General features: G+C 44.3%; 1 protein-coding gene across 1 annotated transcript; it reads left to right on the top strand.

Moving 5' to 3' along the window:
* Positions 1-723: 723 nt before the first annotated feature.
* VIM (vimentin) lies at positions 724-9,008 on the top strand. Its single transcript, XM_069859528.1, has 9 exons — positions 724-1,346; positions 1,601-1,661; positions 5,564-5,659; positions 5,805-5,966; positions 6,474-6,599; positions 7,290-7,510; positions 7,607-7,650; positions 8,023-8,108; positions 8,642-9,008. The coding sequence occupies exons 1-9, from the start codon at positions 805-807 to the stop codon at positions 8,681-8,683; spliced, it is 1,380 nt and encodes a 459-aa protein (XP_069715629.1). The 5' UTR covers positions 724-804; the 3' UTR covers positions 8,684-9,008.
* The last annotated feature ends 15,273 nt before the right edge of the window (positions 9,009-24,281 follow it).

Below are 24,281 nucleotides of genomic sequence, written 5' to 3'. Positions count from 1 at the left end.
GAGAGGAGGGTGCTGGCCTCTTCTCCCAAGTGACAGGGGACAGGGCGAGAGGAAACGGCCTCAAGCTCCGCCAGGGGAGGTTTAGGCTGGACATTAGGAAAAAATTTTTCACGGAAAGGGTCATTGGGCACTGGCACAGGCTGCCCAGGGAGGTGGTTGAGTCACCTTCCCTGGAGGTGTTTAAGGCACGGGTGGACGAGGTGCTGAGGGGCATGGTTTAGTGTTTGATAGGAATGGTTGGACTCGATGATCTAGTGGGTCTCTTCCAACCTGGTGATTCTATGATTCTATGATCGTCCTCTCTTTCAGAAAGCTAATAAAGAGAAGAAATGGGTTCTTAACAAGCTGTAGAGACACACGCACGCACGCACGCACATCACACCCACAGAGGGTTTTCAATGCCTCTGCGCAATTCGGGGACTTATTCCCCGTCCCGGGCCGTAACACCAACCCTGCCAGCGGATAACGGGAAGCAAAGGCACCCCCGCAACTCCTCCTGCTCCACCGCCCCTCCCGTCTTTGTGTCGGAGCCCCCTCCCCGCGGGGCGAGGCGCGGCGGGCGGGACGGCGATTGCCGGAGGTCGGTGGGTAGGGCGGTGATTGGCGGAGGTCGGTGCTGGGGGCGGGGCGCTTGGCGGCGCTCGGGGCGGTGATTGGCTGGACGCGGCGCTCGGGGCGGTGATTGGCGGGGCGCGGCGGGCGGCGGCGCCCATAAGAAGGGTCCCGGAGCGGGGCCGCCGCCCTTCGCCGCTCGATCCGGTCGCCACGCTGCAGGATTACAAAGCCCGCGCCGCCGCCGCCGCTATGAGCTTCAGCAGCAAGAACTCCTCGTACCGCCGCATGTTCGGCGGGGGCAGCCGCCCCAGCACCGGCACCCGGTACGTCACGTCCAGCAGCCGGTACTCGCTGGGCAGCGCGCTGCGCCCCAGCTCGGCGCGGTACGTGTCCGCCTCGCCCGGCGGCGTCTATGCCACCAAGACGACCTCGGTGCGGCTGCGGAGCAGCGTCCCGCCCGTGCGGCTCCACGACTCCGTGGACTTCTCCCTGGCCGATGCCATCAACACGGAGTTCAAGGCGAACCGCACCAACGAGAAGGTGGAGCTGCAGGAGCTCAACGACCGCTTCGCCAACTACATCGACAAGGTGCGTTTTCTGGAGCAGCAGAATAAGATCCTGCTGGCCGAGCTGGAGCAGCTCAAGGGCAAGGGCACGTCCCGCCTGGGCGACCTGTACGAGGAGGAGATGCGGGAGCTGCGCCGGCAGGTGGACCAGCTCACCAACGACAAGGCGCGCGTCGAGGTGGAGAGGGACAACCTCGCCGACGACATCATGAGGCTGCGAGAGAAGTGAGTGTGCGAGGGGCAGGGCGGCTGCGAGAGGGGAGAGTGTGCGAGGGGCCGGGCGGATGAGAGAGAGGAGAGTGTGCGAGGGGCAGGGCGGCTGGGAGAGAGGAGAGTGTGCGCGAAGGGCGACTCTGAGAATTGAGTGTGCGAGGAGAAGGGCGGCTGCGAGTCTCGCCGGCCGGGCTGGAGGCGGCGGGGTCTCGGGGCGGGACCCCCCCACCCCGGCTCCCTCCTCAACGCCGTGTCTCCCCCTCTAGGCTGCAAGAGGAGATGCTGCAGCGGGAGGAGGCTGAGAACACCCTGCAGTCCTTCAGACAGGTTGGCGGGGCCGCCGGGCGGGTGGGGCTGGGGGAGGCCGCTCGCTGCGCACAAAGGGATCCCTCGGTTCTCACGCGAACCCCCCGTGTTCCCTTTCGGGGGTGTCGCAGGCCGAGAGGAGGAGGGGGGTGGGACTATTGTCTCGCCTTATCCGAGTCTAGTCTGGTTTACAAAAAGTGCTCCGACGTGGAATCGCTTTCCGATCCAGTAAAAGTGAAAGGGGCCCATCTGCTCGCTTGGCTGAAGGGTATTAATGGTTTCTATGGGATTCACCGTGGAATGCAGATACAGGCATTATGGCAAGTGTGGTGGCAGCAGATTGGAATAATAGATCCCTTTGTGTCTGAGGGGAGGGTGCAGTGGGCTGCATTCTTGGTAAATGTGTAATGCTGTGGGCTTACTTATAGCAAAAAGTGTCTCTCATGTATATGGTCCAGTTTTTATACGGAATGGCTCCTTTTTAGTGCATCCCTTTGGTCGGTGCGTCACTGGACAACAGCTTCAAATGTAAAGTGTTCCCTGTGGATATTGCCTGCTGACAAGTACACAATTTGTTCCTTGGGGTGAGGTCTCAGCTGTCAAGTCTGTCTTCTCTGGATGTCTGTTAATAACAGACTTAAATCCTCTGTAAAGGAAGATACTACCATAGGAAACAATCTGTGTTAGAGTTTAGTCTCTGTAGGAAGCTATAAAGTTACCCAAATAAGCTAAAACCCATATGACAGCCAGAACCGACTGTGCAAACTGTTCAAAAACTGTTAAGCTCAGGTTTTCTCTTGTGTAAAGCCAGCTTTCAACTTGGATTAAGCCATGTTTGGACTGGGAGATTATTTCGGAATGTGCCTTGGCAAAACAAGGTCTCTTCCCTAAAACTGCTTGTGAGAAACGGCATTGTTAGCATTCCTCCCAGCTGGAAGTGACTGCCCTTATCTCCAGACAGCTGGGCACAGGCTAGCTTCATCCTGAAGCTCTTCATAGACATTAGCAAATGTCACCATTCAGGAAGCCATCACTTGATTGTCAGCATTTCTAGTCAAGGTTTTTGACAACAGTGTATTTGTGTTCTTTGAAGAAGAGCAGGTGTCTTAAAGAGGTAGATAATGTGGAAACTCTAATTTGGAATCTTGAAATTCAGTCTCTGTTGGTGTTCTGGGGACAGAAGTTTGGAACAGAACAGTTTTGAGATGCTTTCTTAACCTCAGCTTCTGTTTTCTTGAGTGCTAAGCTAGTGTAGTGTGAAGTTGTGTGCAGAAGCATTTAACTTAAGAGAACCTAGTCTATTCAGATTCATTGCTGAATTGAGTTGAAGGATCCTTTGACTGAAGGCTGGCATAAATGATCTTCCATGCTTAATTGGTGCACTGCAAGGCACATCTACCTCTATTTCAAGCCAATTAAACTTTGTGAATGCTCTAGGCTTCTAAGTTAACTCGTCTTTGTGCATATTCTGCGCTCATTATCCAGCCCCTCCCTGCACTGTGGAAAGGGATCGTTCAGGAGCTCAGCCTCTAGCAGATGGGTGTGCACAGTACAGTCAGAACTGGATCCATTTAACCTCTTAAGGTGTGGCTTATGCCTAAGAATTGCAAATCTTCGTGGAAGCACACTAAATCCACTCATGACATAACTGGTATGTCCTACTGTGTTTTATTTGAACAGCAGCAATATCTAATTTTTCTTTACCATGAAAGGACAGGATTAACATACAGGTTTTGAAAACTAAATCTTTCAGTATAAGTATTGTTCTCCTGCTAGAGAAATTAAATTCATAGGACACTGAAGTTGGAACATCCTGTTGTGCTTTCCACTTTGAAAAATGTACAGCTTTTTATTAAACCACTACATTCTTACACTGGAAATTTGTATGCATGGATTCAGAATACTTCAGCAGATGCTTTACTATTCTGATACAGCATCAAATTTACTTTTTACTTGGTGGAGCGGTTGGACACTTAAGTATTTTGAAAGAAAATGAGCAAATTTTTGAACTTAAATATCAACTCATATGCTGAATGTTAAGTTAATTCTTCTCCTGAACAAACGTGATTTTACTTATATGCTGAGGAGTGTACTATATTAAATAAATGTAAAGGTTCATTGAGTTCCTTTGGGACAAAAAACCCATCACGATTAGTGAGGAAGTTATTAACTGCAGCTTTGCCAGCTGCTCTGGCAGCAAGGAATAGATGTTGAACCTATGACAAGACTAACAGATTTACTCCTGGCTAACATGAGGTTTGTCTGAAGTAAACATGGATGCTCAACCCTGCAAACTACATCAGTGGCTTTAAAGAATCTCCTAGGTTAAAATCAGTGCACAGTCTAATGGCATGTGTGTATGCCTTATGCCTTGTTTGCTCAGGCTTCAGCTAGCTTATTTGTGATTCTCCATTCATGTAGGAAAACACTGATTCTTTACTACCTAACTTAATAGTAACATTGTAAAATGCCAAACATTCTAAGATTTCAATTCATTATAAACTCCTAAAAATCCTGTAGCTGTTCAATTGTCCTGAAAAAAAAATTGTAGCCTTCAGGATCCAGATTTTTGTAAAACCCACTAGAAACCCTTTGGACATCTGTCTAATTGCGTAAGCATGTTGGGTCATAGCAATGTAATTTCCTTCCAGAGTGATCTTGAGTTTTTTGGGGGAGGAGAACATAGGAATTAAGGAATTCATTCTCTGAACTGAGAACAGAATGTGAAATACTTGGATGTAAAACTGGAGTTGATAAGGAATTTATGGAATAACACATCAACATGGTGTCCTGCTGGATAAAACAAACCAGAATTCTCTTGGAGCAAGAACCTTACTCCAGAGTAGGAGCAATCCAAGGAATGGCTTTCTAGGCATCTAAAGAAAATGCATCTTATTTCAAAGGTGCCACAATAGTCAGAACTGCTAATTAGGAATGCTTACACTTTGGACAATCCAAAAATAGTTTTAGAGTAAGCTGTGAAAACCTGATATGCTAATACCATGTGAATGTAAGCAGGCAGCTGCGTATGTAACCAGTACGAAAGGAACAATCATTCCCTTCACAAAGGAATTATTTCGCACATTTGAAATGTAAGAAGTTACTAGTCAATGCTTAGTCTTAAGACATGTTTTTGAACTCATTCAAGCTGCTCCCATGAAACTTTCATGGCATATCTTCTGTTATGCCTTAAATGAATTTTTGCTGTTGATTAAGACTATCTCTGTCCAGCAAAAGGTAGAGTCTTTGCCAGCTGATGTGGGGTGTAGGCAATGGTGACTAACTCAATTTGTGCTTATACCTTTGTTTTTGTGAAGGATGTCTGTCAAACCACTTTGAGAAGTTAATGCTTGTAGTTCTTAAATATACCTCACTGGCTTTACAAGTGTGTTGTGGTCTATAGATCCAAAGGGCTCTGTGGTTGATCACCAAGGTGTCCATAAAAAAAACAAATGAGCTCACTGATAAGTGTGTAGAGACATGGGGCATTTCTAAGCCCCACTGCAGGAAAAAAAAAAAGAGGAAGTCTGTAAATTGCAAGGCTAACTCTCTATTTTTTTTTTTCAACAATAAGCTAAAAGAGCTTATTGCTGGCTTGCGACCCAAGTATCTGCTTCATCTTGAAGCAGGATTTACACCCACTGTGATCTGTGTGCTCTTGATCATGCTCACCAATAGGTTGACAAAGGTGAAGTAATCTGCGTATGCTATATTGTTCCCAAAGTGACAATAAAGAGCCACATTGTGTTCTCTGAGGCTAGGGTAGGAGGTGGCAAAAAGGTAGAAGTATTTTGAGTGTTGATTTCACAGTGCCTTGCTAAGAAGCTTAAATGTAGCATCAGGCTGTATGCTGCTGAACTTGCTGTGAATATCTTCTTTACATCACTTTTGTAAGATTGTTAATCACTCTTCTCTCTGGTCAGGATGTTGACAATGCCTCTCTGGCACGTCTTGATCTTGAGCGCAAAGTTGAGTCCCTGCAAGAGGAGATTGTCTTCTTGAAGAAGCTTCATGATGAGGTAAGCTAAAAAAAAAAATGAGGTCTGTGATCGGATGTTAACAGTCTAGTGAGCAAGTGAGGTCTTCATTGCTTCTGGTCCAGAATCCCCGCTTGTGTTCTGTATGTTGTTGCGTAATAACATCAAGTGTCTGCTTTTCTCTAAGGAAATCAGAGAACTGCAGGCCCAACTCCAGGAACAGCACATCCAAATTGATATGGATGTTTCTAAGCCAGATCTCACTGCTGCCCTGCGTGATGTTCGTCAACAGTATGAAAGTGTTGCTGCTAAGAATCTTCAGGAAGCTGAAGAGTGGTACAAGTCCAAAGTAAGTAAAATCTGTTCAGATACATCAGGCTCTCAAGTTAACTGTACATAACAGCTTTGCTGTAGCAGTTGGTGTTCCCTGTTTTGCTACTGGGCACAAACACACCCATGGCAGGAGGAAGAAGACTCCTAGTCTGGGAAGAGTACAGCTGAAAACTTTACTTTGTAGTGCAGCATCAAAGTAATGGGTTCATACTTGGAGTCTTCCTATGCGTGTAGCTGTAAGAAGGTATTGGATGAAATACTGGAGAAAGGAGTGAAAGAATAGGTGAAAAAACTGAGAAGATGGGAAACCTCCAGGGTAGGGGAGCAAATATGAAAGGTTTATCTATGAATTCCAATTTAATAATTGGAAAGAAAAAGGCATTTTAAGAGTAATGTTTATATTTAAATGTGTTAGATGTTGGGGTGTGTAGTGGCTTCAGTTGCCCTCAAATGCTGTGTCCAAAATGTCTGTTGTACTGTTCCTTTTGAAGAGTTACACTAACCAAACTGGGCATTTCCACAGTTTGCAGATCTCTCTGAAGCTGCTAATAGGAACAATGATGCCCTGCGCCAGGCCAAACAAGAAGCTAATGAATACCGCAGACAGATTCAGTCTCTCACTTGTGAAGTTGATGCCCTTAAGGGAAGCGTAAGTAAAAGACAGAAGTTGTTGGGATATTATTTCTTTTGCAGCTTTAAGCACTGCACTGCAGTTTAATTGCTGATACAGATGTGAATGCAGCTGGTCGCCCATGCAAAACAGCAGCATATTAGTACTCTTTTGAGAAGGATGCTGTGGGCCCAATTTGCCTGCACTACAGTGCACTAGTTACATTGATGTACTTAAGGTATAAACAAAGCATTCATTTCCTTGCTACAATTTTCATCGTTCATGTAACACTTCCTGGAAATGTTTATGGCTTGTCTGTCAGGTACACCTGAAGCTATACAAAAATCTGCAGAGGCAGTGGAAAGGAGGTGCAAATCTTGCTGCTGTTAGAACCTGACAGCCTTAAAGGCTGATTTGAAATGGATTTCATGTAGTACATCTGAAAATGTCCTCACTGAGGACTGCCTGCATGCTGACTTGTACTGCATGTGTTTGATTTACTGTAAAGGATTACTTTGCCACCTGGTAGGAGAAATGTAGCACACTTCAGATCAAATAGCAGAATAGCACACCTTGGCTTTGCAAGGAGAAGATAAGGTGACAAATTTGGGATGTGTGGGCACTTTCAGAAAGGATGCTAAAGTAGCTCCTAAAAAAATTTTAAGGATCCTGAGGGTGAAGAAGGGTGGCCGACCTGCAGTAGTGCTTGACTTTGTTATTCTCTTCCAGAATGAGTCCCTGGAGCGCCAAATGCGTGAAATGGAGGAGAATTTTGCTGTTGAAGCTGCTAACTACCAAGACACTATTGGCCGTCTGCAGGATGAGATTCAGAACATGAAGGAAGAAATGGCTCGCCATCTTCGTGAGTACCAGGACCTGCTGAATGTAAAGATGGCTCTTGATATTGAGATTGCTACCTACAGAAAACTGCTGGAGGGTGAAGAGAGCAGGTAAAATATCATGCGCAGGCACTTTTCTAAGCAGTAATTACTGGAAGATGATCTACACTTATGTCTGGCTTCATCCATTTCTTTTTTTTCCTTCAGGATTAACATGCCTATTCCAACCTTTGCTTCTTTGAACCTGAGAGGTAAGCAGTTTATTACTTCAGTGTGGGCATCTGTTCTGTCATTAGCAAAGGGTCCTTGGATGGTTCTAAATTTTGGACTTGAATAAATGCAATTGTGTGCAGTTGTTATTCTTAGCTATAAGAATGGCTTAGCCTTGCATGGGAGGAGCTACTTTGTTCCTGGGCACAGGATCATAGTGAGTGGTTTAGATGCCTGCTGAAGATTCTTTAAGGGGAATAGGGAGAAAATGGAGAAGATCAGCTAATCATTCAAAGCAGGAGACTTCCTCATATACTAAACTGGGATTTTGAAAGCTGGCAAAGTCTGTTGTAGCTCATTTCTTTGGGGAGGGACTTTAGGGACTATTGGTAATAACGTGTTTTCTTCTGCAGAAACCAACATTGAGTCTCAGCCAATGGTTGACACTCACTCGAAGAGGACACTTCTAATTAAGACTGTTGAAACTAGAGATGGACAGGTTGGTGGCAATTTTGACTTTTATTTCTATTGCAGCTGGTTACCTTAAAATAGTCTTCAGTTTGTCTACTGGTCAGCCTCTATATGGTACCAAGTATTGAGTAAAACAGCATTTAACAGGCCAAGCTGCATGGTTGAAAATGCAGATCTAGCAAACGGGCATCTGTGGAAATGGTAGTCATCTGACAGTAAAGCCTGAAGTGGCTGACAGTTACTGTTTACTGAGTATTTAAGTTCAGCTGAGTTAAGTTCTCAAAAGACTTCTTACGTTTTTTCTCAAGTCTTTTTTTTTTTTTTTTTTCCATGAGAAAAGCATGTGGCAGTAAACAGAATTACTTGTTTGGGACACGACACTGTGTTCAGACTAAGTCAATAAAGCTTAAATGGTTTCTGCACTCTACCAAATAGAACTTCTAACTTTTAAGTGAGAGTTGATACACATTTGTTCACATTTCTATGGATGTTCCAATCCTAACGCCAAAAAAACAACAGTCTTACTACCAAAACTTAATGCAAGTGTCTGTTTTTCAACAGGTTATTAATGAAACTTCCCAGCATCATGATGACTTGGAGTAAAGCTGAAGTGAAGATGCATACTTAATACAGGAGAAATTCTTACCAGCAAGATTTAAAAAGTCCATGTCTTAAAGGAAGAAACAGCTTTCAAGTGCCTTTCTTGCAGTTTTTCCATGAGCGCAAGATTATTATGCTAGGAAATAATAGGTCATAGATCTTGCAAACTGACTCTCCCTGAAGGATTAGAGTTTACAATGGAGTCTAGTTTACAGATAGCAATATCTTGTGCTGCAATACTGTTTTTAAGTATCTGAATTCAATAAAACTGCTTTTTCCAGCACAGTATGAGCAACCTGTCGCTGCTTCAATAAATCTTTGGAAAATGGCCCTTGATGTGTTCTAATTTGTTAACTTCATAACTTTTTGTAAAACCATAACAACATAATGCTGGAATTACTGTATGGTTGAAATCTCCAGTACTGGTTGTGTGGAATGCTGTTTTTTCAGTATAACTGGATAAACTGTCTTATTTACTGCTTAGGTTTTGGAACCAACTAAAATGGACTAAACTGGCAGATGCATAATGTATTATGGTATTTCTTATCACTTGAATAAAATGATACTTCAAGCTAATAAAAATTAATCTTGCTTCCATATGCTAGTTAATTTAGTTACCAAAGAGCTAAGAATGCTGCAAACAGTGTAAAATTGAGCTCTGTAAAACCTAGTAGCTAAGTAGCTGTGAAATAGTTCATGCAAGCTCTTATCTGTGACAGCACCTTTGCAAAGTTAACAGCTGACTTGATGCATTGACTTCATTTTCCAGGAAAGACTAGTTCCCAAAGGCTTGTCTCTGTTGCAGAAAGTAAAATGAGTGCATCAGATGGAGTGGTGGTTAGGAAAGGTATTTAAAGGTAAAGCAGAGGAAAAATAACTTGCCCTAGTGATGACCTGATTCCAGTACTTCAAACCATTTAAAAAAGGAGAGGAGGTGCTATGCTCAGCGTTGTCTGCTGAACAGGGGCTGAGTGCAGCATATTGGTGAAGAGTGAACTCCTGTTGGACATGCCATTGTCATCTGGGAAGCAGAAGTGAGAGGTTGAAGTCCTCTGTGAATGCTTACTAGAGAATATCTTTTGACAAGCAAGATGCTTCTTAAATTAAAATCCAGTCAAAACCTTAGCATGGCTCTTGCCCCATGGAAGTAGATACTGTCCCCTGCATCACTTTACCTGTAAACCCTGCTGCCTGTAAGCTTTCACCCAGATCTGCATTGTGTGGAATGAGTAAATGGGAAACTGGAGTTGTTCACTAGGTAGGAATTGCATTCAGCGCTCATTCAATGTAATGGTAGTAGTTTCATGTTGTACAGGTACTCTCAAGTCCTGATAACTGATACATAAAAGAACTTGCTCCTTTTCTTATAAAAGTAACTTGTTATCCCCATCTGACAGGGCTGAAAAGAATTTTCTTTTTTTGATCCCCTATCAGTTCTCTCTGCTCTAGTGTGTGGTTAATCAGATGCAGTGCAGCATTGGAGTGAGGGGCCAGTTTGAGTCCACTCTTTTCATCCCATTGTCTGCAGCAGAATGTTAGATCTGCAGCCAGGATGCTGAAGAGGGAGGCTGGCAGTGTTTGGCATGTCATAGAATTGTAGAATAGTTTAGTTTGGAAAGGACGTTAAAGATCATCTAGTTCTAAACCGCCTGCCGCAGATTGGGATACCTCCCACCAAACCTGGCTGCCCAAGGTCCCATCCAACCTGGCCTGAACACCTCCAGGGATGGGGCAGCCACAGCTTCCCTGGGCAACCTGTGCCAGTGCCTCACCACTCTCATAGTGAAGAAATTCCTCCTTATGTCTAGGCTAAATTAGCCCCTCTCAAGTTCATACCCAATCCTCTTCATCCCATCACTACAAGACTTTGTGAACAGTCCCTCCCCAGTGTTCTTTTACGCCCCTTCAGGTGCTGGAAGGTCGCTATAAGATCTCCTTGGAGCCTTCCTTTCTCCAGACTGAACAACCCAAACTCTTTCAGCCTGCTGTCATATGGGAGGTGCTCCAGCCCTCTGATTATCTTTGTAGCCTTCTTCTGGACTTGTTCCAACAGTTCCATATCCTTCTTATGTTGAGGATTCCAGAACTGGACACAATACTCCAAGTGGACTCTCACAAGAGAGGAATAGAGGGGCAGAATCATCTCCCTTGATCTGCTGGCCTGAAACTTTCTATAGCTCAGACCCACAGGTAACCTGCAGCCAGCATAATTGCAATTTACATCTTTGAACCTCCTAGGGAGAAGTGCTGAAGCCATTCTCCACAGCAGAAAAGCACCTAGTCTTTCAAACAAGGCATGGCAATGCTGTTCCCACCCTGTTTTTCTCTTGCTTCCACATTCTGGCAGGCCAGAGGGGAGTTTTCTCTTCCCTGTTACATAGCACTTGGGCTGGTGTTTAGCAAAGAATACAAATCCATTAGGCTGGGAAATGTAGCTGTTCAGCTTGGTTCTTTAGGTACTCAGCTGAGAGAAAACTCCCGCAGCTAATCCTGTGTTTTGTCTGATGACTCTTCTGTGCAAAAAGACTCGGAGGGCAGTGCCTCAGCTGCTGCTTGGTGCAAAGTGGAACAGATTCAGTCGACAGTGCAGCGAGTAGAACAGCTTCGTGAAAGAGTGAACCCAGCCTCTTTTGTGCTGTGGAAGATACAGGAACCAGGTTTTCTACTAGCTACCAACATGTGGAATGACAAAAAAAGTATAGATGAGCTTGCATGGGAGATGCTTTCTGTGATAGTGACAGCTCTGGGCATCTGCAACAGCTAATTTTGAACACTTGGTAGACATGAGCGTCTACAACCTTTCAGGATAAGAGTGAGATAATATACTGATCCTATTGCAGACTACTGAAGCCTTTTTATGGATCCAGACATGAAAAGGTCAGGGCAACATGTAGTGTAATTTCTTGCAGCTGAAGCAGGGTGGGAGCACTGGGCAGTGATCTCTGTGTGTGGGCAGGGAGGGCCACTCCACCAGGCAGGGACATTCTATGGCTCTGGGCAGAGACTTGTGGCACAGAGGGTCTGAACTGCTTGCTGGAAATAATCTGAATTGTGATAGTCTTTGAGATGTTGCATCTCCCTCTGCTGCCAGCTACCCGGCTTGTTGCTTTCTGTTGCCTTTGATTGCTTTCTCCAGTAGATGAAAGGAGTGACTGTACCCAGCACTGACAGTGCGGCAAAGGAGTTATTCCTGGCTTTTTTGTGTTCAGGGTTACTCAGAGCAGAGAGAATTACGTGGCAGAGATTTCAACCCTGGGAATAACTAGAAAAATAAATAAAAACAGACAAAAATAAAACCTAGTTGCCAAGGGGATAGGGAGATTGCAGGAAACCTCCAAAGCCTGCGCTCTGTGTGAGTCTGAGAGTACTCTTATGGTGGAAAGGCTGAGCGGATGATGGCTATGTAAACTTCTCATTGTTTGCTCTAGGTACACCAGGGTTATGCTCACACATAATCACCAAATGCTGCTTAGTGCTGAGCCAGCAGCTGACCCAGAACTGTATTTCATAGCCTAATAACTGCAGGCAGCAGCTGTACCAAGCGGGGTGGATCTCAGTGGCAGCTGGGTCCTTGTCCTACCCTTCAACAAGTACAGTGAAGTGGTTCCCATGAACTGAGCCGCAGCATTCTAAGGCTGAATTTCCTCATGTGCTAAGTGACTGGTGCCCATGAGAGTCACCAAGTCCTTGTATGGTGAGTAACAGAGGTGACTGTTACAGGCAACATTGCCTTCTAACAAGACTTTCTGACACTGGGTCTGTTCCAGCTAGCCCAGGCAGGACTGATTTTGCCTATGTGGCTTCTGTCACACAGTGAAATCTCTTACACGGTCACTATCTTCAAGTGTGTAAATATTATTCCTCCAGATATTTAAGTCCTCATATTTAGTTTATTTTGCTTCACGTAGCCAGGAGCTTTCCTTTTAAATTTTTATTTTTTTTAGTAACCCTGAAAAACATGAAAACTGTTAAAAGGGACTCAATATTCCACGCCCCTGGCATCCTGTAACTAATGCATTTCTTCTGCCATCTAGTTTGTCTACTTTAATACACAGCAAATACAATTTTCCCTCCCTTCCTCCCTTCCCCTTTCCCCTTTCCCTTTCCCTTTCCCTTTCCCTTTCCCTTTCCCTTTCCCTTCTCTCTAGTATTTCGGTATGGAGCATGCTTTTTTGCCTCACAAAGAATGCTCACAGCCCTGGCTCAACCAAAGGCTCATGCCTTCTCTTTTCCTCTCCAGTTCTTTTCAGCTGTTACATCTGCAAATGACCCTGGTGCTTTCCCTGCTGGCATACTGTGCTCAGTGGGAGCATCTGCGCTTTTTAAACACACAGAAGAAAAAGCAAAGGGAAAGAGCTGAAAGACTGCGTTGAGGTTCTGAAAGCTTGGTTTACATGGGAGGTTTAAAGAACTAGGACACTGTGGATGAGGCCTGAACGTGGTGAGGCAGAATGCTGCCCAGCCACAGGAGCGGTGGGTTGGTGTCATCGCTGTGCCTCTGGCTGCCTGATGGGACCCCAGTGCATCAAGATGCCCTACAGACTGCCAGGCATCTGGGCACCTCATGCAAAGCCACAAAAGTACCCAAGGAACTGAGACTTTCAGAAAATAGAAACTGTTTATCCCAGCCTGGTGTGAAAAATGGGGTCTTGGGCCAAATCTCACCATGCCAGGCAGGGCGCCCAATGCTGCCTGTGATTAGAGCACTTCTGGAGCTTACACACAAAGACTTACTTGCAGGTGCAATACCCCACAAGTGAGAGGAGTCACCCAGTGCGGGTTACTGGGCACTTTGGCACTGGTATGCTCTCCTAGGAGTCAATTAGAACATTTCCCATCGACTCTCCATCACCCTTAGGCATCCACGGAGCATAGAGAACCATTTGGTTCACATCTCTGTCACAGGGCTATTAGTGGAAGTAACCAAAGTCCTGTACTGTGTGGACATCATATTCTGCTGTGACACACCTGACACTAGAAGGCTCCTGCTCCTGGTTGGGGTTTGCTTATGCCAGCTGGTAGAAGGGAAGTGCCCAGAGGCTACAAATTCCTGCATTTGGAGAGGCTGAGCAGCTCAGATTCTGGACAGAGAATCTTACTGATGCCCTAAGGACAGGTAAGTATCAGCAATTTTAGTTTCAAATCCTTCCACAGGGGAAGAGGAGCTTGGATATTACTGAAAATTATCTGCATACTATAAACCGTTTTAACAGACATTTGCCTGAGTGCAGTCATGCATGCAAAATTAGGAAGTGCCAGAAATAAAATTACATCTTCACTCTTCATTTAGCCTCTCAGTGCTCATGCATAATGCTGCAGATTTCAGCTGCAAGTTCACAGACCTTGTCTCATTCAGCTCCCACACCCGACAGCACTCCGCTGCTGGAGTATTTTCAGATCTCCTGTGTGTGTGTTCCCCCAGTTTATTTATCTGCTTTAAAGAGTCTGATCTTTTAATTTCCTCTACGATACCCTCTGTTGTTCTTCATGGATCTTTGCAACACCCCTGTGAGAGGTGCGGTGTTATTTGCCCTGATTCACACATGGGCCCAGGAGCAGTTCAAGCTCAGAAGCTAAGCTCAGAGCATTGGTGTGAGGTTGGTTAGCACCGTGTGCTTTTAAGGCACTTACTGATTTCAGGTCCAGGTGCTTTCCCAGTCTGGATCTCAGATCAAGTTCTCGCAAAATGAAGTTCAGACATTCAGGGGTATCAACACAAAGCACGGTTCAAGTGAAATTCCCGGCCTCGGCCAGGGAAGCGGTAGCACAAGCAGGATTAAAAACAATCCAGTTCTCCAACATGGCCTAGAGCTGCCTTAAGCGTAGAACCCTTCTCTCTCTACAGCACGTTTCAGCCTTCATTCCACAATTCTCTTCTGCAATAAGGACAGCCATGCTCCTGCTAACAGGCCCCCTCAGCACTCGGTTCAAGGCCATTCCCCCAGGGTCGTGAGGTAAAAACTGCTCATGGTCTTCAGTGTGCGGCACTCAAGCTCATTGCTTCGGGAAAGGGCAAGTCCACAGCAGCCAGTTCTCTGCACAGTGGTGTGTAATAGCTTCCATACAATCTCCTCAGTCTGATATTTTCTGTTCGTTTCTTTTTCAGAGATGTATTTCAGCTGTCTCCCTGTGGTAGGTTACGTGAACTGCAAGAGGAAGACAGCCGGCATGGAGCGTTTCTTTGCTGACTGGGTGGTTTATCCTGCCGGATTGTATGGACACAAAGGGAAGAGATGCAGCTTTCTCCAAGAATTGCCCTTCGGTTATTCTCTGCTGCTGCCTGTGATGCTGAAGTCCAGGAACATGTCTCAGACCTGGCAGACACCAAGTAAAAACATATTCAGGATAGGGAATGATGGTGGGTTGAACCTGGCCAGCAGCAAAGCACCCACACAGGCTCTTCCTCACCCCCTTTGCCTAGAGAGGGATGGGGGCAGAAACAGGAAAAACAAAACTGAGAAAATTTGTGGGTGGAAATAAAGAAAGTTTCATAGGTGAAGAAAAGGGGGGGGGGGGGGGGAAAGCACTAAGAAAAACAAAGGCAAACACACAATATCCCCACATGCAGATGGTTGCCCAGCTGGTTTGCTAACAATGGCCATCTTGGGAGCCAAACCCCTTCTTGTCCCTTTAGCTCAGTCTTTATTGCTGAAGATTGAGCTGATTGATCATGATGTTGTGTGGTAAGGAACATCCCCTTGGCCAGTTCTTGTCAGCTGCCACAGTTGTGTCCCCTCCCATTGTCTTTCCCACCCCTAGCCTCCTTGCTGAGGGCCAGAGTGGGAAACAAAGAAAACGTCTTGATGCTGTGCAAGCAGAGTTCAGCAACAGCTGGAACATTGGTGTGTCATCTATACTGTTTTAGCCACAAATCCAGAACACGCCACCACAACAGCTGCTATGAAGACGGTTAATTGCATCCCAGCCAGACCCAGTACAAGAACTTCACAGAAGTTCCAATGGATGAGTGTAACTGGCAGCTGGGTGGAGGCTATGTATGAAGGCTGAGAAGGACCCAGATTTGAAGTCCACCCTCTATCAAATTTGGAGCAGGGTTTTAAGCTCAGATCTCCCATCATAAGATGCTCTGTAGACTTGGTGGATGTCCAAGAAATGTACATACTAGAAAAACTCTGCTCTTTCATACAACCAGCTTTATCACGCTCTCTCAGCCTCCACTCAAATGTCAGGGGCTCCGAGCCCTTCATTGTCTTTTTGGCCCTTGGCTAGACTTGCTCCAGTGTGTCCATCTCACTCTTGTACTGGGGAGCTCAGAACTGAATGTACAGGGATCCCTGCAGAGGGATGTCACCATGGCTGAGCAGAGGGGAGGGATCACCTTCCCCAGAAAGCTTAGCTTCATTATAATAGATTTTATTGACTGGTCTTGAAAAGTGAGGATGTAGTGGACAAGAAAGTAAGGTAAAGGCCAGAGCTCTACAACAACATATGAACACTGGGTTGTACTGGGTCAGAATAGTGACCCACTCAGTCTTCTGCAGTGCTTGCCTTCATTTTCCAGAAAACATAAATTCATGAACTTTTTGAGCCAGCGGCTTTATCTAGATAATTAATGAACTTGTCTGATCTGATTTGAATCCTGAGATATTTTTGGCTTCTATCAGCCCATATTTCATCCTTTGACACTGTACCAGGGAAAAACGTTTTCTTTTGATTGTTTTATACTCATTTTCTGATCATTTTGTTGGCTTTCCAGTAGTTCTTGTGTTATGAAACATAGTAAATAATCATTTTCTCTTCAGCCCCTCTGTGCCACTCTGCATTTAACAGACTTCTCTGGTAGCACTTCTCCAGCACCTCTGGACGTTTCTAACATTTATAGTGTCTTTTCATCTAGAAGCCATCCTGTAACCCTAATAATCCTCATCTCCTCATTTTAGTTGTGCTATAATCCAAATAAAACAAGGTGACTAAGACAAAAGCTGTCTTCAAGATCTGTGCATTGGAGCAACACAGAGTGTCAGAATGGGAACTCCTGTTTTGTGGTTAGTTACCTTCAAAGTATGTAAAAATATCCCACCTACTTTTTTGATCACTGCTCAGTACTGGGCTGATATTTTCAGAGTGTTATCTATAGCGACTCAAAGATCTATTTCCTAAGGACTAATAGCTATGAGTTATTTTTTTCCCCCTACTTTGCCATCATTGACATTAATTTTTCATCTACTGTTTGATTGCCCCATCATCCAGGACTGTGATACACTTCTGCAACTTTGATCTTGGCATTAACACTGACTGCCATTTTTTTGTACAGAAAACTTTTGTTAATCTACTAGTCATTCTGTGCCAGCTCTCAAAGGAATATATTGAATGGTCAAGTCCAGTGTGCAAATACTTCTGGGAGCTCAGCAACAGCTTCCTTCCACAATGAAGGCTCTCCATTATATGTCATTTCCTTCTTTCTTGCTTAAAATAGGGGGAACATTCCCTTTATATTTCTTAGGAATCTGCAGTGATCATTTTGCAAAATCTTTTGACAAAATCTTCCATTTGCAGCACTTTTAGCCAGAAAGCTTGTAAATCCTACAGAAATTTCCACTAGAATCATGAGGCATGACTTCCTCGGGGAAAAAATGCATGTGGAATCCTTCCCAGCACAGTTGCTTTTGCAGTTCCTCCTCATTTTGCCAGGTGAAAATGTTAGATTTATTGTTCAATAGATTACAGCTTTACCCTGGAGCCTTTTTCGAAGTCCAAAGTTATACTGACCATTGACTGTTCCTCTGACAGCAGATGCATTGCAATGAGCAAATTAGCAATTTCATGCTGAGTTACCCCAGACCCATTTGATAGTTGCCATCCTGCCGCCTCCTTGCCTGTCAATGTATTGATTTGTTTCAAATCCTTTTCAGTTTGAGATTGTTCTTCATCTGTCACAGGGGGCTCCTTCACCTTGTTCTTAATGAGCTGTATACATGCAAGTGTTTTCCTAGGGTCTTATCTTTACCTAGGAACGCTTCCACCTCTTGACTCTCTCACTTGAATCTGCACTGAATTTCTGGCAGATGTCATGGTTTGGATGAGTTTGAAAGTGTTTTTTATCAGCAACTTGCCTCTCAAAGTGGTATTTGGAACATCTCACGAGAGATCTACTCTTCATTTGTCAGAATTTCCTGGTTTCATCATTTGCACATAGTTTCCATCAAATTCTAGTACTTACCTTCACTGTTTTTTGTGTGGTTTTGTTTCTTTTCTTTTGCTTTCTAAGAGGCTTTTCAACAAGATAGTAGATACTTCTCAGTTTAATATGGTACCTCAGAAAGTTTCTTCATGGTTTATCAGCATTTTCAATCTTTTAGCTCCTACTTTAAAAAAAAAAATTGTGCTCACATTTGAAGAATGCTCCCTTTTGAAGTTCAGCTTGATTGAAATGGGCTTCTAGGTCATTTTTCCTTCCTGGCTCAATTTTAAATTTTGGTACATGCAACTACTACAACCTTTTCACCGCTAACCTCTCCACTTTCCACACAAGCTGTAAATTACTTCTCACTGTCTCTGCCCTTTGCAAGACATGTTCTTAGCATTTCTCTCCTTAACCTGCAAGTATCTAGCCACCTTTTCCTCTAGCTGGTACAGTGCCTATGTACCTAATTGAACTTGGAGCAATTGCTTTGAACTTCATGGCATCTATTTCAGATGTGAAAAAGAGTTTTCAGATGAAAGCCTGTCAATTTTTTTTTTCTCCTAACTTAGTTAGACTAAGTAAACATAGGGCCTCTATCCACAAACCTTGACTTAAACTGTCATCAAATGAATGAGCACTTCAGCTGCTCCCCACAGCGAGTGGCAGGGCACGGCCTCGCCGCCTGGCACACATCCCACCTCCCCCAGGCAGGGAGCATGGCAGGCTGGGGTGGGAGGATGGCTGGGGCAGCTTCAGCCCAGGGCATCAGGCATTTCCATAGAGAAGGAGGTGCCTAATGTGGAGGGTGTCTTACTCTAGCCTGATTGATCAGGAGGAACAAGTAGAGGTCTTCCACAGACAGCTAGAAGTAGCCTTAAGGTCTCTGGCCCTTGTCTTCACAGCAGACTTTAACCACACCAGGATCTGCTGGAGGGAGAACACAGCATGACATCATGATAGGAAAGGTGATCAAGGAAGTATAAGACGGTGATACTGTGATAAATCTGAGAAGGTCTCCAAAAGTAGATCAAATGGTCCTCCAAATGCTGGGGATCCATCTGGTATAGCAGCATGGGCTACGGGCAACCAAAACCAACGGCAGGTACTGCACGTGGGAAGTTTCTGAGCTTCTGTGTACCTGCCAGCCTGAAAAAAACCTTCCTGATTCAGAACATGATAGATTTTTTGTGTCTTTCCCTTGCTTATGATGGTTCTCACCTTGCTGCAGCTTCCTGTCTGGCCGGTGTTCCCAGGCATAACAACAGGCATCACAGAATTCTTACAATAGACCAGAGTCCTTATATTCCATATCATCAGCCTCCACTTGGAGAGTTGCACTTTGCAACTTTATACTTAGAGACATGTTGACATTAAGACAAGGTATTACATGGGTAAAAGACTACAGGAATAAATTCTGCAGAGTTTATTTGCCTGCAGTCTGAATGTAGCCTTCTAGAGCTATTGAGGGGGTGAGCAGGAGACAGCAGCAATCTGAGACGGGTGGTAAAAGTGCTGCAGGACCCAGAAAAGATCGATTGGTATAGGCTTAGTTATAAAAGGTTTGGAAAACCACTATGTTATGCATGAGACATAGCGAAGTACTGGACTGGCCTTCTACCTTTCTTCAATCTCCTTTCCACGTAAGCAAAGCAATTTCAAATAGAGGATTTGCTTTTCATCTCTCAAATATTATTTCTGTTCATCCAAGAAGCCCTTCCCCAAACACGCTGTATATCACTGGGGACCTGCTCCACACTCCAAATGTTTTTTTCATGTAATAAATACTTGACATTTAGAAAAATCACTTCTAAATTTACACAGTGCAGAGCTCACAGTTTGAGATTAACCTCTTAACACCCTGAAGTGCTAGGCGCATAAATAAATATCTTGGCAAATAGATTCTCATTTATTAGTTTTGCAAGTGTATTTTCACTTCTTGGAGATGGATGATCACTACAGACAGAAAGAAACAGTCCTGGTTTAAATTAAATAGTAAGAAAGCACAAGAGAAAGGTTAACAAAAAAATGTTAAATTCTTATTCTTTTGATTTGTTTTCTCTCTTTGTAATTTAAGTTTTATAATAATGATACTATACCTCTAAACTGTTTAGTTGTGCCTTATGTCACAGCCAGCCAAGCATAGATCAAGCTGTGAAACAGCAGCAAGAGATAAACTGCAGATTTTAGAGAGAGAAAAACCTTTCTGTCTGCAGTTTATTCACGGTCTCCATCATACAAAACATAAGTGGGCCTCAAGACATAGTGGATTCACCCCCATAACACTGCTGGGAGAGGACCAAGCACTGCTGTCCCCATTTTGAAGAGGCAGTTACAGAGGTCTAAGTGCTTGGCCACAGAGAAATCAAGGGACCGCTCACTGTTTTTGCTACATGGAAATTAAAACTAAAAGTTTCCTACAAAGCATCCTTCCCTCTGAACTGCAAAGTCTTACCTCATTTCCATGTGTGTGGAAAGGAGAGAGAGAAAGGATTCCTGATGGACACAAATTTGTTAGTATTCCTCACTATCACGAGAGGCTCCTGGATCATCCCCGTGCTGCAGAGGCTGGAGTACAACCTTAATGAGTGATCAAGGTGATCCTTTCATTTACTTTAGATGTCAAAAACCTAAACCTCAGATTAGCTCTCTGCTGTCAGTGAAGGCATAACACCACTGTGGTGGTTGGGATAAAGGGCCTGTTTCCAATAGTCCACTGACTACAGAAGAAAGCTGTGTCAGCCCAGACAGTTAGCCTGGGGCAGGCTGTACATGCCAGTCCTCTCTTCTGTACAGGCTGAGCCTTAGCGGACAAAACCACAAGGCACCAGGGATCCTTGGGCACGTGCTCAGAGCCCTTGAACTGAGGACCTTCAGCTCAGCGACTGCCTGTGTTTTTCTACGAAGTCTATGAGTCAGTACCAGCAATGACCATAATTACAGACCTTTCTTTTGGTTGGGATGTGTCAAAACATTGTTTCCTCTCAACACTTTAATGAGTAGTTGGTCACTTTTTTTCTGGCAAATGACCAGTGAAACCGTGTGGAATGGACTGAGCATGGAGGTCCCTGTTAGCACAGAATCATGCTTTTGCTACTGCTTACCTCTTTCTCTAAGCATGGATATCCAGATTCAAGGAATATGCTGCCCAGTCAAACTTCATGATATCCTCTTCACTGATGCTGTATTGCACTAAGAACTGGCTATTACTTACCTCCAGTTTTGATTTCTCTCAGGAAGAGCTAGCCCATGGCTCCCCAAAACCCTCAGACTCGAGGTGCTTTATGTCTTGCTGATGAATTTATCCAAGTGAAGCAGTGACAATCCCTAAGCAAAAGTAGTTTTACTTGCACTACTAGATTGCTGAACTAAGCTAAAACTAGAGTACAATAGGATTAAACTACATTTAATGTATTTGTTCAGGGCTGCACAACAGCTCGAGTTCACAGATCCAATATTGATTTCAGCACTGAGCATTTCATGGAGAAAAAGAGCTCTTACTTTCTGATTAACTTCGCATGACCATGAATTTTTAGGGATCAAAGAAATTAAGTTCACTATGTTTGTAATTGAAAAAGGTACAGCTTCTTTTAGAGAATCCTTATCAACCTGATCTCATTACATCCTACCTCCAAGTTATGTTACACAGTCTGCTGCTTAGCTCCTATGGCCCTGGTCATGATGTCTAATGCCACAGGTGTAATGATCAGGCTACTAACAACTTTGTAAGAACAAAGTAGATAGTAGCTCAGTCTGTCTGTTCTTGTTCTTTGGGTGGAGCATCAAACTACAGATGTTATTGCCCAGCTAGCCACTCTATATTCCCTTTATAAACTGGAAAGTCTGAGGCGTAATTTATGACATCCTAAAAGAAATACTTAAAATAAGCCAGATGAATTATGCTCTACTTACTCCATAGAACATAAAGGGAATCTACAGTGATGAGTTTTGATTTCCACACCTGCATTTAGTCACATGGAGACCACCTTTGGTTTTAAAATACATCTACTTCTGTTCACTACTAGACTATATAGCACAGAAGTCCAGCTCTGGCCCACATTTCCCCCCTCCCTTTTCCTTTCCCCCTGGTCTGAGGTCACTTTGCAGTGATCTTCCATCTCAGCTGATCTCTTGCTGACTGACTTCTGAAATTAATATCCTCAGCAAATCATTCAGCTCCTGCAGAGCACATATAACACAATCAGTATAATTACTTCACGTCACACCTCAGTTGTCACTTCACTTTAATGGACTGCAAGTCAGATGAACTTGAAAAGTGCTCTAAGTTAATGTTCTCAGAGTTTCTATTTTAGACTCTTCTGAAAGATACATTCAGAAAAAGAGATTTCATCCTAGAAATTATTATCTATATTATAGCAGAGTGAATACAGCCAACAGACTTCAGGGCTCTATGATTAAGACACTGTTAAAAAACATCCAATGTAGACAGGGAAAGGGTAGGACAGGAAGGATGAGACTGATCTAATAAGTGTAGGTGTAGAAATTTGTACATAAAGTAGTCACTCTGACTATGAATTAACTTCCGGTGCTTATGGACCATGGAGTTTAGCATACAAGTCACCCTCCCTTGAACTGGAGACTTTGGTTGGTGAGATGAATCTCAGTCTATTTCCTTCTGCCACCTCCCTCAGGTTTACAACAAGGCGAGATGCCCAAGGACACCAGTAGATCTGTGTCACAACTGCTAGATCTGTCTCCCACTCCAGCCCATCCAATACTTGTCTGGCTTTTTAAAAGGAAGAGTATCCAGTGTCAAAGTACAGTAATCTTCCATTTTAGGTCACTGCCTCTGCCACTTAATGATCACACCCCCCTCAGCCTTCCTTTGTAACATTTCTCCACAATGTAGTGTGTATCCGCACATATAGATCTTAAATCTTGTATCTCTCTATTCTATTCCAATGCCTCAGAGAACATCACGGTCTTTTTTGGATCCAGCTTTGAAACCTTTCCTAAGAGCAGAACAACTCTGTATTTTTGAAAAGTGGAACCAACTCATTTAAAGTCCAGCTAGGGGAAGATTCCTTTCAGTCCTTTTTTATATCACAATCCAGCCTTAGAACATTTACTGATGCAGCATGCCACCCAGCTCAACTCCTTCCTGTCCAACAGGTGATTCAGACCCATCATTCCCACATTCCTGGCAGTAATCCCAGGCACCAGCTGCTGCAGGGTCTGGGTGGAGGTTGGTAGCAGCCCATGGGCAGGAGCTGTGCTTGTGCTCTTAGCGGGCAGAGCAGGCATGGGGATGCTGCCCACTCCTGGGGTCTTGCCTGGGCTCACAGTAGGTTTTGCACAACGCATACCGTTCAAAGCGCAGAATCAGTTTCAGAGAGGCAGTTCCAATTGAAGGACCATTACAGAATGTTTTTACTTTGTTAAAACTCCACACGTAATATAAGAGCAATTTTCTTCCTTACAAAGGAGATTAAAAGCTAAATAAAAAAAAGTAATGCTCCTGCAGGTTTGCAGCTATACAAGCAGCATTGCTTTTGGAATTCAGATTATTTTTGCCCTAAAAGTCTCTTAGAATACCTAATAAAGCAATTTAGAAGATGAAAGATATTCCGCTTCTAATACTTATATCTTTTTCCCAGCATATCCAGCATTTCTCCCTCCAACGACAGCAGCACGATGTGAGCTTTTGGACTAATTCAGCTTTGCTTTCCTGCGCTGTAGAAAATGGAGAGCAGCTTAAATTCAGTCCTTGCTGAGCTCTCCCTGTTTTTTCACTTACATGATGAAAGAGTTTCATCTGCATTTATACACTTAAGAGCTAATGCTTTCATTATGGTATCTCCATTAACCAGATGGTTCCATCTATCAGTCTGCATGGGCCATGAGACCTTAGCACTCCAAATCACTATTAATTAGCTCTGGCTGCAGAGTAAGGATGACACAAACACTTGTTACAGGATGGAAGAGGCAAACTGAAACTTATATGTGTATCTCAAAATCCAGGCACATTCAGATCCCAGAGCATGGGCATACTGGGGTTGTTGAGATGGAGGCTATTTCTTCCTCTCTCATGATCTTCCCCACCCCATACGTGTATTTTTCCAGCTGCTGGCTGTGATGTGGTCATGATCCCAGTTTCCCTAGCTTACTGCCATGACTTTCAGTGTGTGAACTAGACTTTGTCCCTTCTCTTTCCCTGGACTAACCCAGTGCCCCTATGTTGCAAATTCTTCATGTGACACTTTTTGTCTAACTATTTTGAGAGGCAGGAGGAAAACCTAACCTGGTCTTGGACAATCTTGTTGTCCCCGGGAAAATTCCTTCTGAAGCCCTTCTAGCACTAGCGACCAGGTGTTTTCCAGAGCAGGATGCTTTGCCCCTAGGATGCTTTGTGCATGGTCTGATCCAGAGGTGCTACCACTGTTTAACAGGCATAACCTTAATGCATAACCTCTTCCCTCCTTCTCTTCTCTTGCCCAG

This window comes from Phaenicophaeus curvirostris, chromosome 6, assembly GCF_032191515.1.
Source record: "Phaenicophaeus curvirostris isolate KB17595 chromosome 6, BPBGC_Pcur_1.0, whole genome shotgun sequence".
Taxonomy (NCBI): Eukaryota; Metazoa; Chordata; class Aves; order Cuculiformes; family Cuculidae; genus Phaenicophaeus; species Phaenicophaeus curvirostris.
The sequence above is the reverse complement of the archived record's forward strand: the minus strand, read 5'-3'. Positions and strand labels throughout refer to the sequence as shown.